Source organism: Diuraphis noxia, unplaced genomic scaffold (genome assembly GCF_037042655.1).
Source record: "Diuraphis noxia isolate RWA-SAM2 unplaced genomic scaffold, SU_Dnox_SAM2 contig0001, whole genome shotgun sequence".
Taxonomy (NCBI): domain Eukaryota; kingdom Metazoa; phylum Arthropoda; class Insecta; order Hemiptera; family Aphididae; genus Diuraphis; species Diuraphis noxia.
The window spans coordinates 88,587,639-88,605,642 of record NW_028301711.1 but is presented as its reverse complement, the minus strand read 5'-3'; the positions used below and the strand labels follow the sequence as shown (position 1 = coordinate 88,605,642).

Below are 18,004 nucleotides of genomic sequence, written 5' to 3'. Positions count from 1 at the left end.
TTATTAAAAAAAAAATTATTATTATTTTTATAACAAAAGTCGTCCACATAAAATAATAGTTAAGCGTATTATGCCAAAAAACGTAAAAAACTTAATACAGTCGAGTTGCAATAAACTCGATACTCGATAACTCGAATTTTTTTTATTTCCTAAAAAATTCTTCCCCTAACTGATACTCTGACGATGTTTACAATCATATAGTTTAAAAATAAGTTATGATCTCTATCAATTGTGGTTTTTTTAAGAATGAGCCATAACTAAAACATTCGATTTTACATTATTTATATATAATATATAGCCAATAAAATGAAAAACATCAATTTTATCAGTATTAGATTTCCCTTAGCCCTTTAACTCCAACATCGAAAAGGTCGATCTTTCTTTCGTATAACAATGTGATATATATCATATCAATTAGGCTAAATTGATTATTTGTACAATATTTAAATAAAAGAACGATTAAGTATTAAATATTCATTAATTCTACGACGGTCTATCTGGACATCATGGACTGTCTGATCAATAGATTCTCAATCGTCCTACACCATCTTGATTCCCACTAATCTTATCATCAGATTTTGCGCATTTACCGTTTTTATTTTATTTTTTAATTATTTTTTACTTCATACTTGAACAAGATGTTCAAATGTGATAAAATGTGCGTCTAATTTCACACGTAAGAACTATTTGTTAGTACACAAAAGAACGCATGGTGCATTGTATTTGATTTCCGTGCTCTATCTGGACATCGACATTTAATTATAAGTCTAACTTTAACAGACCATAATTATAAATCAATATTTAATCTAATATTTATTTCACAAATTGTTGCTTGCAATAGATAACTACTTCAACGAGATCAGATAGAGAGTGCTCTATATATTTTAATATTAAACGAGTTGGTAAGTCCATCAGATCCAAAATATGAATGTGCCAAACATAGGCGTGCACAGTGGGGATGCCGGGTATGCCATGGCATCCCCTGCAGTCTACTCAGATAGCTTGTTTTATGTTTTTACTTTTAATAGTGAAAACTATCAATATTATCATAATGTTTATCACAAACGTAACAAAGAGTTTTGTAGTTATGTAATACATTTTTTAGGAAAAAATTCTAATTTATGGTTTTTTTTTTTTGAAGAGAGTTAAAAATTGAGGTATTTTTGAATTATATTGACATTTCCTGCCAATATAATTCAAAATTCAGACATTTCCCAAAGTCTGCGCACGCCTATGGTGCCAAATGTATATTTTAACGACAATACAATGAATTGTGTATGGAAGTTCTAAATAGTATTGAAGATTCTGGGATATGTGATGCTGAAAGTAAGATTTATTTATATATATATATATACATATATATGTATGTTAAAGACAATTCTAAGAACATCGGTTTTATTTTTTTTTTAACTAGATTCTTATAGGACTTCGGTAGAGGGATAAATGTGTGCAAAGGCAAACAAAAAATAAAGCGTCTCGTATAAAATTTAAAAAAACTAGTATGAATGTAGTTAATGAGAGTGGTTACGCTGTCAGTTAAATCTGCATAGAATAATCGTAAAACTGTATATCGCTTTTTTACAACCTAGTTGTTTGGTACTTAACGCAGTTTATATACAGTTGATACAGTCTATACACAGTCGATACAGTCTATACACAGTCGTATACACTCACTATCGTGGTGTACACAGCTATTTGGTTCTTGATTAATCGTTTTCCGTTGGGCTTAATCATTGGCGGTGGCTGACTGTTCTCACGTTTGCGCACGCAAAGTATGCCAACCGTTATATCCATCGTCTTTTAGAGCTTCAACGTGATATCTGCTTGTACTAATGTACCCACGTTTGATTCGCACAAAGTACATTTTCTCTCGTTCAATGTATTATATAAGTGAACGAATACGATCCGGTGCACGGCTACCATCAATATCTCAGTGATTCCGCGCTTATTTATGCCCATGTTGCAGGAATTTTCGTACTTTTGTTTTCGTTTGTGTTTAGTCTAACCATCAAAAGATTCCGTGAGTAACCCAGTCACCATTTTGGTCCGTCGGGCCTGATTTTAAATTGGTCTGTTGTGAAGTATATTGTGATTTAAGTATAGTTTATGACCTTCGATTTTGAAGTTTAACATTTAATTTATCATGACACAGAAAAACAACGACATTGCTGAGTGCGACCTGTCACATGCGCATGTAAAACGGATTCGAGCATTGAAGACGATCGAAAATATTTGAGCCACAGTAGCGCAACCAAATACCAATAAAACGACCTGTGTTTCGCGGTCGATTAGTCACCTTGAATTATTATCCGATGAATTTTGACGGCAACAGGACGTCATTATTAATTCATTAATCGAGATTAACTACGTTACAACAGGTTGGCCATCCGGTTGACATTTCAATGGAATTCATGTTCTTTGTTTGTAATTTGATCGTTAATCGGTCTGGCCACCGATTACATAAAACTTCTATGACATACCTTCATACAAACACCGGCAAAAAATTCATTCAGTTATCGAAAATATAACTTAAATACTCTTAGTACTTACATTCGATGATTCTTTATTACGATAGGAATATTTCTACCATATATGTATTAATTTTACATTGTTGTTTTTTTTTTTCAATCTAAATTTTTTTTTTGTGTCTACCATCACGTTTTGGAGTAGAAATAAATAAATAATGCTTTGATTTTTAACTTCAGCCCTTTTTTGAAAAGACACTTTATCTAGTTGATACTTTGGGGAGTCTAAAGTAAAAAGTTTCCAGTAGTTTTCAAAAGCGTCTGGAAAAACACTAAAAAGTAGCGAAAAAAGGGTATTTTACGCATAGAAAGTTTTTGATAAAAACAATTTTTTTATTTTGCTGTAATTCAAAAATGAATCATTGTAAATACTTGAAATTTTTACCAAATGTTTACATTAGCGTTGTCTATTTACGATTCAATTTTCAATTTTTTTAAAGCTATTTATAGATAGTTGAAATTTTAGATTTTTCTATTTTTTTTTTTTTAAAATGCCTATGAAAAATTTGACTATCCAAAAAGTCTTTAAAATTTAATACAAAGTTTATTACAACTTTTACTTATCAAAATAAAAAAAAATAATAAAAAATCGTTAATCACAATTTTTGTGTATAAACATTTAAGGGTTATATGTTTCCAAATATGTCGAAATTGAGAATATTTGTGTGGAATTATGAAGTTAAAAATTCATAATACTGTATTGATTTATACCTAAGGTTAAAAAACTCAACTTCAGGTTCTCCATAATTTCTTCTTCAAATAACGGTAAAAAATCAACATTTTAACATTGAAGTACTCTGTGGAATCGATATTTATATATGTCTAATTAGTAATTACTAATTAGTATTAGATTAATTTAATTGTTTTATTTTGCTCTATACTATCATAATGTACATTACAAATGCATGATATAAGCCATAAGGTATTATGATAACTACATGCAATACTTATGGAAAAAATTAATTTATCTTGCCGTATGGAAATATGTAACTCATCCGAGATCATACTTAAAAATTAATTACTTGTATAGTTGTATCAAAAAATATATATTATAATTTAATTTACTTTAGGTAATATAATAGGTATATTCTAGACTGACAATTCCGTTCAAATTTGATCTTGTCATTTCATTCAAATTTAATACATCCATTTTAGTGACCTATTCTCCATCTCTACTATACAGCAGAACGATACCCACTTGCCCACTTTTTTTTAATGATATTGGGGCATTATAAGCTTCCATCAACTTTATCATATTATTCTTATTTATACCAAAATAGTTGGTAAATTATTAGCAAATAATTTAAAATTGTGTTTATTTAGGTTAGAAATATTCATGTTAAATCATATTTTAACTCATTATCGTAAATATTTAACTTGACATTTCGGACCTCCTGTCATGTAGGTTGGAAAACGCTACTTTATACTGTGAATAACTCAGTGAGACATGTGTTAGTATGAGTAGTGAGTGAACGCATACAGTTACATTATAAATATTATCAGTTATCACCTTTTTATAGTTATAATTTAAAGTCTATATTAAGAGGTCGTCTCACGGAAACGTTTAGACGATACAATGCTCAAGAGATAGCGTCGTTAGCCATATTGGAGTTGTCATGGTAGGCCGCAATTTTCTATGGTTTTCTTTTTAAAAATACTGTACGTGTTCAAAAAATATGCGTTACTATGTGGTTTTATTGTAAAAACATATACGAACAAAATTATGGAGGAGATTCATATCTGGTTCCATGTAATGCCCGATTTTTTGTATTTATAAAAATTTGTATAATATCTCAAATTTTAATAATAGCCTTTTTTTTACCTTTATCGAGAGTTAATTTTAGGTCTTAAAAATTCAAAATTTCCGTGAGACGTTTTCTGTTATGATGGATTATACCAGAGCTATTCAAACTGTGCGACTCCCAGGAGCTGAGAAGCATCGAAGTAATTGGCAAAAAGAGCCACATAAAATAACTAAGCCAAAATTGATATTATGTATAAATATTATTTTAATCTATTATTGTGATTATTATAATTTAAAGTTGAATTTATATAGCACTAAAGTCATTATTATTATTATTTATCATCCGAATGTATCCATTGACCGTTAAAATTAATTAAAAAGTCGCCAATAATTTGGGAGCTGTCAAATATTATTAAGACAAAAATGAGCCGTGAAATGAAAAAGTTTCAATACTTCTGGGTTATACTTTTAAATACAAATCGGCTTCATAATGAGCCACTTGAATGTTTCGAAACAATAGTAATTGATATATTATCAATATACAATAAAAGCTGCTTATTAGGAACACTTTGGGACCAAGATGAATGTGTCAATCAACTAATTGTATCTAATAAGTGATTGGTTTATGTATACGTTTACATGGTATGTACGGCTGTACGGTCCTGGGACAATTTGTTTCAATAACGCGATTGTATCCGTGTTTCTAATAAGTGGCTTCTACTGCATTATAATATTATACTAAGGATGCTGGAAGCGCTCTGTTTCTAATTAGTAAATCATAGGCAATTAGTTTAACATTTGAAGTCTCATACTGCTGTGGTGAGAGTAGTAAATTAACTTTTGTGTGAGTGTCCAGCACGCTACAACTACTACCCGCATATTTTACTATGGTGCGATATTCCAAGAAACAACTAATGGTCCGCATAAGTCATTGTATTTGATGAAATGAAATATTTTTTTCCAACGAAGAAATTAGTTTTAATCAATCTAAACCTAAAAGCCTGACAAAAATACGTCAACTCGGAATGATCGGATTTCAATTCTATAGAAATATTTGTATTTGCTGTTGTGTTTTTTAGGTTATTTTGGATGTTGATTTAAAAATAACTGTTTAATTTTCTTAAAAAAAAAACACTCAAGTAAATCTAAAAATTACAAAATAATTAAGAAACTAAACTAAGATTTAAGAACAGTTTTTAAAAAAATATAAAAAATCAATTTTTAATAACAATAACAATAACCTAAAAAAATTCGATAAACTCAAATCATTTTACATTCTTACACATATACATACATATATTATGTATATAATATATATTTTTTGTGGCTGTGTCACTTTAATCGAATTTTTTCCGGCAACCTTCACTATAGACTATTTAGAACCAACATTTATCATCAATGAATATTTACCACCACTCGTAAAACTTCGTGTTAAAAAAGAACAAAAAAAATCATCATGACCACCCGCTGACGGTACACATATTTTACCTACTTTGAAAGCAGTTGGATATTGGCGTCTAGCCGTCTCGTGTCCTAACAACAGAACAGAACGATGTATAAGGTATTATATGAATATTTCAATTATACAACCCAGTACTTTATCTTATTCTTCTACTTCATCTTATTATTATTATTATTATTATGTTCGGTTAACAACAGCTCTAGACATTCATCTATTATTCTAGTGAATTCAATATTAAATATGTTTCCAATATACCATAAGTACTTAGTTAATACTTTCGGAGACCCATATACTGAAGCAAGCCAAAAAAGACCCATTGAAAAATAATTAACGCCAAAATATTAATATACCTAATAAAGGTATTGAATACCCGTTAATATCTAAATAATTAAAATCAAAAATAATATTACGATAAAAACTCTTCAGTTTTAAATTCTTAATCATGATTTTATATGAATATAAATTACACAATATTTTTATTGTTATGTCTGGTGGATCACCTTTGAATATGACGATGTTCAGAAAGGATTAAAATTTACAGCGATTTCAAGGACATTTGCTGATCAAGTTTTCGCGGTAACGTGTATAGATAAAACGCAGGATACACCTTTAGGCACAAAGCAATGTTTGCCACATTCCCACAATAATTGTTGTTGTGTACAATCGTCGTAGCGGCCACCAAGGAATTTGGTTTCCAGAAATGCGAAAACCACACCCAATTGACCATAAACTCCCCTTAACCCCACCCGAAACTACCACGCACACACGCACTCACACGACCCGACGATCCCCGCTCATCACGTTAGGTCCGAACGACAGTCCGTTTATCTTCCGATTTTCGGCGGCGCGGTCGGTCAGTGGGTCACACGCTTGGAAGTATACAGTGTATTATGTTTACTCTCGTACATAATAGATTGGCAAAACCATCCGAAGCCCTACGGTCATCATTTCTATATAATCTCCTTTTCGGTTTGGTCGTGTCTTTGTGCAACGATAACAACGCGCACGTCTTGTATGTATTAATATTTCGTTTTGTGGCTCTTCTACATGATAAAATTAATTTAATAATATATTAGATACACGCAGCGGGACCATTATTTTAATTGTCTCTTCTTATTAATATTATGCTGCTAGTTGGTGCGCTGAATGGCAAATGGCATGTCGTACAACTATGTTCATAATATTATGATATTATCGTCGTTGATTGAATGCATATAGGTTTTTTCTGAAACGACGACATCGGGTCCATTAATTACATACACTATACACCACTACATCAAGTAAGTCTTAACTGTTATTTATTTATTATAATAATATCAGAATAATAAGTACACTATGTGATTAATGGTTTGTAGTTTATACTTTTGTAGTCAGTACCATTGTACAATTTGTACCTAAATATAATTATTCAATTTATCTTAAATAAAATTGTATTTTACAATTTGAATATTGATTGAAAAATGTTTAGTGGTTTATAATTTTATGTAAATATATTTAATTGATACAATTTTATTCAGGGTTTCTATTTTTGTATTAAGCAATGCTCCAGTGACTGCATGGGTGGCCAGTGAATCACATTTTTGTATTTGATGAAGTGCAATAATTTAATACAAATAATTTAAGTTGGCTTAGTGGCTACTGAAATTTAAGTTTACAATTAAAGATACAATGCTAACATGAATATTTCCCACTCACTTTATATTTTTGTAATATTTCCATAAAACTATTTATGTACGTAATTACAACTATGAATTAAGCTAAATTAAATTATTTGTATCAAATTATAACACTTCATAATATATAAATAATTATAAACAATTTCTATACCATTTAATTTAAGAAATTACTCTTTTTGGTTAACTTTAACTTTTAACTTGAGTTTTGTTTCTCATAATGATGTTTTTGCACGTAGGTTGAAGGAGTGTTTTTATTGAGATAAATCCTTATAAATATACATAGAAATACATAATATCTCATCTATTTTGAATCTCTTTGTGGGTTAATTTATTCGGCGTATGCGTTTTCATTAGGTTAATGCATATTTTTATTTTTTGACACGCGTATATCCAGTGAAAGTTAATTTTACATTAAAAAAACATAATTATTAAAGACAAATGGGTGATAGATATTCGTTTTTACTAGATGTATTACTATATAATATGTGTTTAACAACCGATTACAATCCACATAGGTATTGCCATAAAAGTAATTAATACAATATTACAATTTCAAAAAATATTTTAAATATCTACCTTTCATTTATAATTCATTAGCAGTTATTTTAATAGATAATTGTATTTTATAAATGTATATATAAAAAAAATAATGCCTTATAAGAATAACTTCCACTTCTAACGTGAACAAGTTTAGTTTTTAAGTATCAGTATAATATCATAAAATATACTTGATAATATTATGCCTGTCAAATAATCTTCACTAAGGATAGTTTTTTTTATATGCGATGATATACAATTCAATTGAAATTTAACATACATATTACAGGCTTACTCAATGACGAGGCACACTCGACACCTATACTTTAGGTAAAGCAAGTTATCTACTAGCTACTTTCCCCTTTTCAATACTTAATTTTAAATGTTAAGTTAAAATTTACTGCAAACCACTCTCTTTTCACAACAAGATCACTAATGACAATAACATATATAATGACTCAAAAATAGTAAATGAACAAATAATTTAATACACTAGTAAGTAATATTGAAACATAACAGCTAATAATAACCTAAAAGATAAAATTGTAAGTAGATACTTAAATATACATACACTTAATCAACAATTGAAAATAATATCATTCTATTGAAAAGCGACATAATTATTTATTATTCTATATCTACGTTATGTATACATAACTGATATTAATATTATAATATAAACAAATAAATAATTTAAATATGATATAGCTATTTCGAACACGATTATTACAAACGTGAAACCTCGATTTTTTACGGATTATAGGGTACGCAATAATTGGTAAATAAATAATAACAAAATCATATTATGCACACTCAATTAGAATACTAATAATTCCATTGTTTAATGTAAAAATTTAAAAATGGCAGCAATATCTTCTACCTATTCTATTATAGGTACGTAAATACATTAGATACCCGATTATCACAACATCCGTTATTCGAACCTTCTATTATCCGAACGTTATTTCATTTCAATTTATGTATCCGAACGTCGATGCGTAAAATATTACAATACACATGCCAGTATGTTAGTGCGACTAGTGCGTAGCAGCAATTCGTTACATAAAAATTGATCAGTTTGTCTAAAACAAATAATAATACATACATTATGATAATTCTATATAATATTTAGTAATATTCTTATATTCGTAATAACAAATAACTAATAAGTAATATAACACAATATATAAGGGACTAATGTGTAATGATAAAAGCGTATAATAAGTCGATAGTAATATGCAATAATAATTCTATATTCATTGTACAAACGATATTTTTTTAGATTTCTGTTATCAGAACTTTTGCCTGTCCGAACTCATTGTGGTCATAATTAGATCGGATAATCAAGGTCCTAATGTAATATGATTTATAATAATTTAATAGAATACAATAATAATTATATATATTAGGATTTGTATGTTATTTATAATCAGTGATTAAGGTCAATAATTAACCCTTAAATGGTTATTTAATAATAATATACAAACATGTAGTGGTGCTGTACACAGGGTTGAACAAGATTCCAAAAAAAAGTATAATGATACATATTACATACATTTAGTGTATCAAGTACACTTCTATATTTACAATCGAATTTTATTTTCTATTAAACTTAAGACGTATATACATAATTTACTATACTGTCAATTCATAATTACTTATAAAGTCATAATTATAATGATACAGACATACGGGAATCTTAATTTAATTTTATGTTTTTCAAGTTATCTTACAAATTTACAAGTTATTAAATTGTGTGGTACCTACATTTTTTGGTTATCGTTAATTTCAATTCGATTGCACTGAAAAATACAATCCTTTGCGAAATTATCTACTATCGAAAATCGAAATGTCTTGGTACTATTAAGTACACATTTTTACAATAATAGTAACTTGTATCTTTTGACAAAAAAAAATAAAAAAAATACAAGATACTAGTATAAAATGTATGATGATACATGATACTAGATACTTTAAAATTATGTATCATAATACAAGATACAAGATATAATTGTATTTTTGATATTGCCTAACCCTGGTTGTTCATGATTGATATAAGTATTCATAAAAATTGTTTTGAATTTAGATACAATGATTACTCTGATATTATTGTTGGCTATGTTGCAAACCGGACTGTCGGTCATCGGCGGATTCGAAGAAGTGGAAAAAAATTTGCGTATAAAATTAGGTAAAATTTATACAATACATTTATTATTGCTGCAAAATAACTAATTCCGACATGTTTGAATAGAAATAATTGTATTGTATCATCATTTTAATTTAAAGGTTTAAGCCAAAAACCTGTGATAAATGAAAACATAAAGATACCAACTGCCTCTATGGATCTGTTTAACTTAACATCAGCACAAAAAATGACAACACATTTTCCTCTTCCTGGTTTGCACACAATGTCTGCTAATACTGCTAGGATTTATCCCAACAAAGGTAGTTAAGAATTTTTGAATATAGATAATATTAATAATATATTATTATTATTATTATTATTATTATTATCTACTTACATTGTTATATTTTATATAAATTACGTATTACCTATATTTTAAACAAATTATGATTTGTGTTTTATATCTGTGTTTTCATTCAAATAAAATATATTCATACTAATTTAAATTAAATATTACTCCGAGTTAATACGTATATTTTAGTAGAATAAATTTGATAAATAATTAGAGCAATAATAATTTGTATTTAAAATATCATATTCTGGTAATTTATAATTATATTATTATAGGATCAGCTCCAATCAAAGTTAAGACTAAGAAATATAGAGTACAGTTCGATATAGATTCTATACCAGAACGAGACCAGGTTAAAGCTGCTGAAGTTCGTTTTACGATGAAATACGATCAAGTACTACAGAATGGAGAAATTATTCATGTAATTTTACATGATATAATCCAACCTGGCATAAAGGGCCTATCAAAACCTATTTTAAGGTTAGGACGGTGAACAATTATTATGTATAGGTTAGAGGTATTCAACATTTTTTTTATTCCACAGCTTCTTTATCTTTTTACAACATTTTACTATTTTCACAACGCTTAGAATAAAATAATTTATATAATCGTCATCATAATTATTTTTATTCATCTTCTATGCAATGGCTCCTCTGAAAAATTTAATACTCGTGACGTCCCTTAGGGCCACCACGCACAGTTTGAGTACCTCAAGTATAGATTATGTATATAAATTATAAACTATACAAAGTGTCCGTGAGGATATATCTATTAGCCATAGAGGGGGACTTGCCACCCGAATACAAACCAGTTTTTTGCCGTTCTACCTATCGGCTAAAATAATTATTAAAAATCATGTAATAAATGAAAATAAAATGTTGAAAGGTAAAAAATTTCACCAATATAAAACTCTATAAGATAGGTATCTTTATTTTTTTCAAAAATTGAAAAATAAAAAAAAATACATGTAGCCCTTGTCTATGTGAGTGTGGGGTAGGTAAATTGAGTCCCAAACTAAATTATTGTTTTTCAAAAGCGGTGAATTGAGTCCCTTGTAAAAAAATTAAAGTGGCGAATTGAGTCCCTTGTGAAATAATTAAAGTTATGAATTGAGTCTATCGTATATTATTAGACTAGTTTTCAAAATTACCTATACGTACAATCGTGCATCATTATTTAGTTATTGCGAGCATATAAGCACACCAATTTCACGTATTAATAAGATACTTATCTTATCGTATTTAGCCACGATTACTGTAGATTATAGTCTCCAATATTACCTATACGTACAGTCGTACACCATCAGTTATTGCCAGCATATTTAGCACAACTATATAAACATTATAATGGACGTAATGAAAAGTGAACGTAATAATAATTATAAATTATTATATTATGTATTATTCATTCAAGGTTGACATTTATTACCTATTATTATTAATTTAGACAATAGGTACTAATTACTATAAGAATTATTAATTTACCAGGGTAAATATTTACAATAACTATTTATATTTATAAGGGACTCAGTTTACCTCTTTCATTTTTTTACAAGGGACTCAGTTTACCTCTTTCATTTTTTTACGAGGGACTCAATTTACCTATTATTTTTTTTTGCGGGACTCAGTTTACCTAAAATAATAATATGGGACTCAATTTACCAAATCCGGTGAGTGTAATACAAAAAAAACAACAGATTATGATATACGAGTTATTACCTTAGGAGATATGGCAATGAGTAAATCCTCGCGGCACACCCTGTATAGAACAACCATTTATTTTTTTTTGTAATCTTTGAATTCATATCATATTTATATTCATAGAATTATCGATTCAAAATCGATTAATATATCAACAATTTCAAAGACCGAAAGTTTCGACGCAACACCATTCATTGAAAGACTGTTGAAGAACAATTTCAAAGGAAACCACGGTATGCTAGTACAATGCTTCACGGAGTCTGGTAGTCACACTCATTTATTGAGTGTGTTTGATTTTATGTCACCTGAAAATACATTGCTATTGGTCTACACCGATGACGGAACAAGTGAGAATAATGCTATTTATAATTAACATGCTATTTGTAAATAACAAACAGCTTAAAAGTGTGAGACGTGTACGGCTTTCTTAAGTTCAGGAGTTTCTAAATGCTTCTAACACGATATTATTTCTAATATTCAAATACTTGCTTCTATTGAAGCTACTATTATATATTATAGGTTAGGTAGTCTCAACAATTAAGATTAAGAGTCCATTTTATTTATGATTTATTCAATTTTTGCTTACTAATCTATCACCTAAAATATTTTGTTGTTGACAGTAATTTATTTTGTCGATACGTCACAATGTCAATCGCTTTAATAATATGTGACGAATTATGATTATAATAACAACATTGCGTCATTGAAACGTTGTTTAGGCCAGAAGAGCACGCTGGAACAGATGATACGGCGGACCAAACGATCGGTTGGCCCTTCAACTGGGCCGAAGAAGAAAGCTAAAAAGACGAACTGCCAACGGTATTCGATGTATGTAAATTTCAAAGAGATCGGGTTCAGCAATTGGATCGAGGCGCCGAGTGGGTACGACGCGTTCTACTGTGACGGGGTGTGTAAGTTCCCATTGGCAGGTCATCTTAATGCGTCCAACCACGCATTACTGCAGACGCGATTAAACGCAATTAATTCGGCGTTGGTTCCGCATACGTGCTGCGTACCGACCAAGCTTAGTTCGCAGTCATTGCTTTACAAAGATGACAATGGAAAATTGGTGTTGAAAAACTTCCATGAAATGACTGTGGACGAATGTGGATGTAGATGAGAGCGGTAGTGGTGGTGGTATTCAATGGCAGTTATTATAATACATAATAATACATAATTATACATACACGATAGGTGTAATTTACGATTGTGGATACAATCATGGGTACAACCTTGCCACTTGTAATGAACGTAATAAATTTGCAGTGTATATTTGTGTGTTGTTCGAACTGAACCGACTGATATTGTAAATAGATATGTATATTGCAGTATATACACACATGTAAATATACGTATCAATATATATATTTTTAATGTGTTAGTTATAATGTATATATAAAGTAAGTACTTACAAACAAGTATCATTGTAAAAAGTCTAAACTAAATATAATTTAGTTTTAATGTTGAATAACCATGACCTAGCTATTGTGTCTTAGATATGTTTATATACAAACACTTATTACAAATTATAATTACTGGTATTGCTATTCCTACTATTTCAATTATTTACTAACTTTTGTTTTCGTAGTTTTTTTTTAAGTTGCTACATACTATACCTTAATAAATATTATAATTATAAATACAAATGTAATTGCATTATACATTGTAGTTTATTAATAATTTTATTATTTTGACAACCATCTGTTACTATATCATCAGTATTACATGATTTAAATATGTAGGAATGCCTTTTTATTTTTCCATCACATAACGTAAACATACTATAATTTATAACCATAGGTACATATGAATTTATTTTTGTCTATAACTAAAGTATAAATATTACATTTGCTACGTGAGAGAGCAATTGAAAACATTATTAAATAATAAAAAAAAAAATGAAAATGAAGATTGAATGTCTATAAATAGGTATAATTCAAAATATTTTTTTATAGTGTATAAAAATTTATATTAAAAAATTTGCTAAAAAATTCAAATATCTACAGTTTGTAATTTAAAAAAAAAAAATAAAAATCATATATTTTATGAGAAATCGGGTACTGATCCAATGTTATATAAATTTAATATTAAACGCTCATAACAGACCAATTTGACTTAATAATAATTTTTTTTTCTTCAAGTTAGGAAAACTTATGAGTGATTTATTATTATAGTTTTGAATTTTAGATTTCAATAGAGAATTTATAAATTTCTAACTAGAAATAATTTGCAAATATTTATGATTCTAACGATTTTTGTTGAAATGAAACGTCATACACTCATACAAAATTACTGTGGATTTATGCTCAACTTGTTATGTATTTTCACTAACAACAAGTTTCTAATAAAATTTCAAGTATTTTGACAGAGTGAAAATTGTTATCGAAATTTCCTTATAATATTTAAAATTCAATGTTTTCATATAAGGTAATAATATAAACGGTTGTTTTAAATGTATGTATCTACTATCTATAGATACATTTTTTAGAGTTAGAGCAAAAAATAACGAAATGGTCAAAACTGATTTTACTTAAAAATCTTTGTTTTTCTTTTATTTCGACCAGATAATTTTAAAAATTACTTAGAAGTATTTTAAATTTTGAAGCATAAAAACATTCAAAGTACATGAACCATTTTTACTGTACCCCAAGTTGATGAATAGCATATTATAAAAAAAGACTTAACTTTCAGTATAAGTGAAACCTTTGACTTCTGAATATAAAATTAAGGAAAAATAGGAATGTTTTCCATATTATACATGTTACATTGGTGTAGCTTTACCCGTAGACATTTTAAATTTTTACCAAATATTTATACAACCAATTTCCCAACAAGAAAACATTTTAAGTTAGAAATATTTACTTAAGCTATTTATAGATGCATGCAATTTTCAATTTGTTTTGATTATTTTCAATCAATGACGGTAAAAACTTTTTCACTAGATCAAAAATTATTTAAAATATAATATAAAGTCTCTCTTAATTTTTCGGTAGCAATCAGACTTCAAATTTTGATTCAATATTTTGTAAAAATCACATACATTGCAGTCGATATGACAGTCGAAAAGCATGGCAATTTAATAGAAAGGTCGTTATAAGCTTTTAAAGAGGTATAGTAATTCACACATTTTTTTATAGATATCTTAATTTAAAATTTAGATCAAATTAGATATTTTAAGAAATATGTATAATATAAGTTTTAGTTGTTTTGTTGTAGTTTAAGATAGTTCATCAACTATAACACTATTTTAGATCACACATACATAAAATATGACGTGTTCCAAAACGGTTTTTATATGGGTATATGCCAAGTGTACCAGAAATCACAGGTAAAGAAAAAAAAATTTGGGATCCTAAATGGTAATAGATGAATCAACTGCGGTGGACGATATAGAGGTCCAAAAAAGGTTATTTATTAATTGCGCTGCGTATTGTATGAGTTTGAATAATCGTTTTGATATCAATATCGATATCATTTTGACAATATTTGTGAATATACGTTTTCTATTTACGTGTGATAAAATTACCAATAAATTGGTCTAAATGGGATATTAGTTAATACATATATTGTATCATATATATAATCTTATATGAAACATCAAATTTTTGATATTAAAATTACATTTTACAAATTTGTCTATAAAATATTAAGCTTAATATTTTACGATTTTTTATTTTGACTATTGTTTTAATACAGAATTCTGTACCTATTATAAAAATTTAAGTGATATTCAAATAAATAAGTTGAATGAAAAAAAAATATCAAATTTTGAATATATAGGTACAAATATTGGTTACTAAATATAAGCCTTAGCAATGTTATACCAAATAATTTTTAATTGACTATAATTATATAAATGCATATGTTTTATTTTATTGACAAATTATAGGTATTACTACCAGTTTTTTTTTATTGCCTGATGATAACATTTTTTAAAGTTATATATTATTTGTATAAATTTAAATGTTTAATGTTTATTATAATATATATCTAAAAATGTATATGCTTTCATTATAATAAATTAAATTTAAATTAACGTATTTACAAGGTGTTACTTGTAAAGTTTATGAACCACTACTAGATTCAATACAGTAGGAAACTAGTGCGAAAATTTTTGGGTGGCTATTCGTACCTATATTATTATGAACTATGACAAACCTGATCATCGGAGACAGTTAATGTATATTTTTAGTTATGCGATAAGGCTGGGAAGAAATTATTTGGGAGATAGCTAATATGCACCGGTCTAAACGTTATGTTTATTTGTACCCAAACGTGTTGGCTTTTGGTCAATGTACCCAAACGTTCTGCGCCCGATTTTGAATTTCGGGTTAACCTTAGCGGTAATACTTATTTGAGCACAGTACAAAATTTTCTACCTGAAAACTTTAAACACGTTTGCGTACATCGAAAAACGTGAAAACCCAACTAACACAAATTTTGAGCGTTCTATAAATTATGTAACCTAGTAACACAGTATACACTATACATTTATCTTGTGATGAGGTTCAGAAAGCCATAATGCTAGTGGCTACACATTCTCAAGAAGAACCACTGAATGTAAAATACAACACCTATAGGAGACATTAAAAATAGGGTACCAGACTTAACTTAATTTGGGCTTAATTAAATAAGGGATGATATCAATCACACACATTTTGTTTCCAAATTTAACCACTCCTCATTCCAATTTAAGTGTTTTCAAGAATATCCGCTCCCAACTATAATTGGCAACACATCGAACGGAGACGGTTACGGTGAACGAGCGCGTGCGTCTTTCTCATGTATTCCTGGTATTCGTAGACACAATATGAAGACCTTTGCTTTTATTTTTGATATTCAAATGTGTACCACAGCTATCTAATATAGACGAATAATTGTCCGCATAACGGAAAGTAAATGTTCATAATTAAGGCAGCTTGAACCGATTGCATTTTTCTTTTCCTATTTCAATTTTTAATACTTATTTCAACTGATTATCCACTTTTTTAGGTTTTTTGTCAACGGCTCATTTAAGTACATAATATGCATTTTGAGAATTTAAAACGATTACGTTTGGTGAGGAAGTGAACAAATTTGGAAAAATACCTAAAATCCATCATCCACGAAATATAATATAGAATAGAAACAAATGAATTGTAATGAATTTATCGAAACCCATGTACTAATGTTCAAGCACTATTTGCTAAACTGATATGAAATGACATATAAAATGACACGAATCCTATAATAACAGAGAAGATAACAACTTTCTGTGTATAAATGGTTGTGTTGCATATTTAGCTTACTAAATTGTGTAAACTGACTTCGGGTTTAATTGAATAAGGGATGATATCAATCACACAAACATTTTTTCCGATTTTAACCACTCCTCATTCCAATTAAAGTTTTTTCAATAAAATCCGCTCTCTACTATTATTACCAATACATCGAACGGTGACGGCTACGACGAACGAGCGCGTGCGTCTTTCTCATGAATCCCTGGTATTCGTAGACACAATATGAAGACCTTTGCTTTTATTTTTGATATTCAAATGTGTACCCCAGCTATCTATTATAGACGAATTATTGTCCACATAACGGAAAGTAAATGTTCATAATTAAGGCAGCTCTAACCGATTGCATTTTTCTTTTCCGATTTCAATTTTTAATACTTATTTCAACTGATTATCCACTTTTCTAGGTTTTTTGTCAACGGCTAGTTTATGTTCATATGCATTTTGAGAATTTAAGTCAATTACGTTTGGTGAGGAAGTGCGCAAATTTGGATAAATACCTAAAACCTATCTCCCACGAAACATAATATAGAATAGAAACAAATGAATTGGAATGAATGTATCGGAACCCATCGATAGGAACCCAAAATCCTGGTACGCGTAAGTG

The 18,004-nt window shown here is 28.5% G+C and overlaps 1 protein-coding gene across 2 annotated transcripts in view; it reads left to right on the top strand.

Moving 5' to 3' along the window:
• The window catches only part of LOC107168331 (protein decapentaplegic-like), a 34,095-nt gene extending 20,496 nt beyond the window's left edge, over positions 1 to 13,599 (top strand). For both annotated transcript variants that reach the window (XM_089216126.1, XM_089216125.1), the window contains 5 exons: positions 10,031 to 10,132; positions 10,231 to 10,389; positions 10,697 to 10,901; positions 12,245 to 12,468; positions 12,841 to 13,599. In XM_089216126.1, the coding sequence (XP_089072252.1) occupies positions 10,036 to 10,132; positions 10,231 to 10,389; positions 10,697 to 10,901; positions 12,245 to 12,468; positions 12,841 to 13,241 (1,086 nt within the window). In that variant the 5' untranslated portion in view covers positions 10,031 to 10,035 and the 3' untranslated portion in view covers positions 13,242 to 13,599. The remainder of the gene's footprint in view (positions 1 to 10,030; positions 10,133 to 10,230; positions 10,390 to 10,696; positions 10,902 to 12,244; positions 12,469 to 12,840) is intronic.
• The last annotated feature ends 4,405 nt before the right edge of the window (positions 13,600 to 18,004 follow it).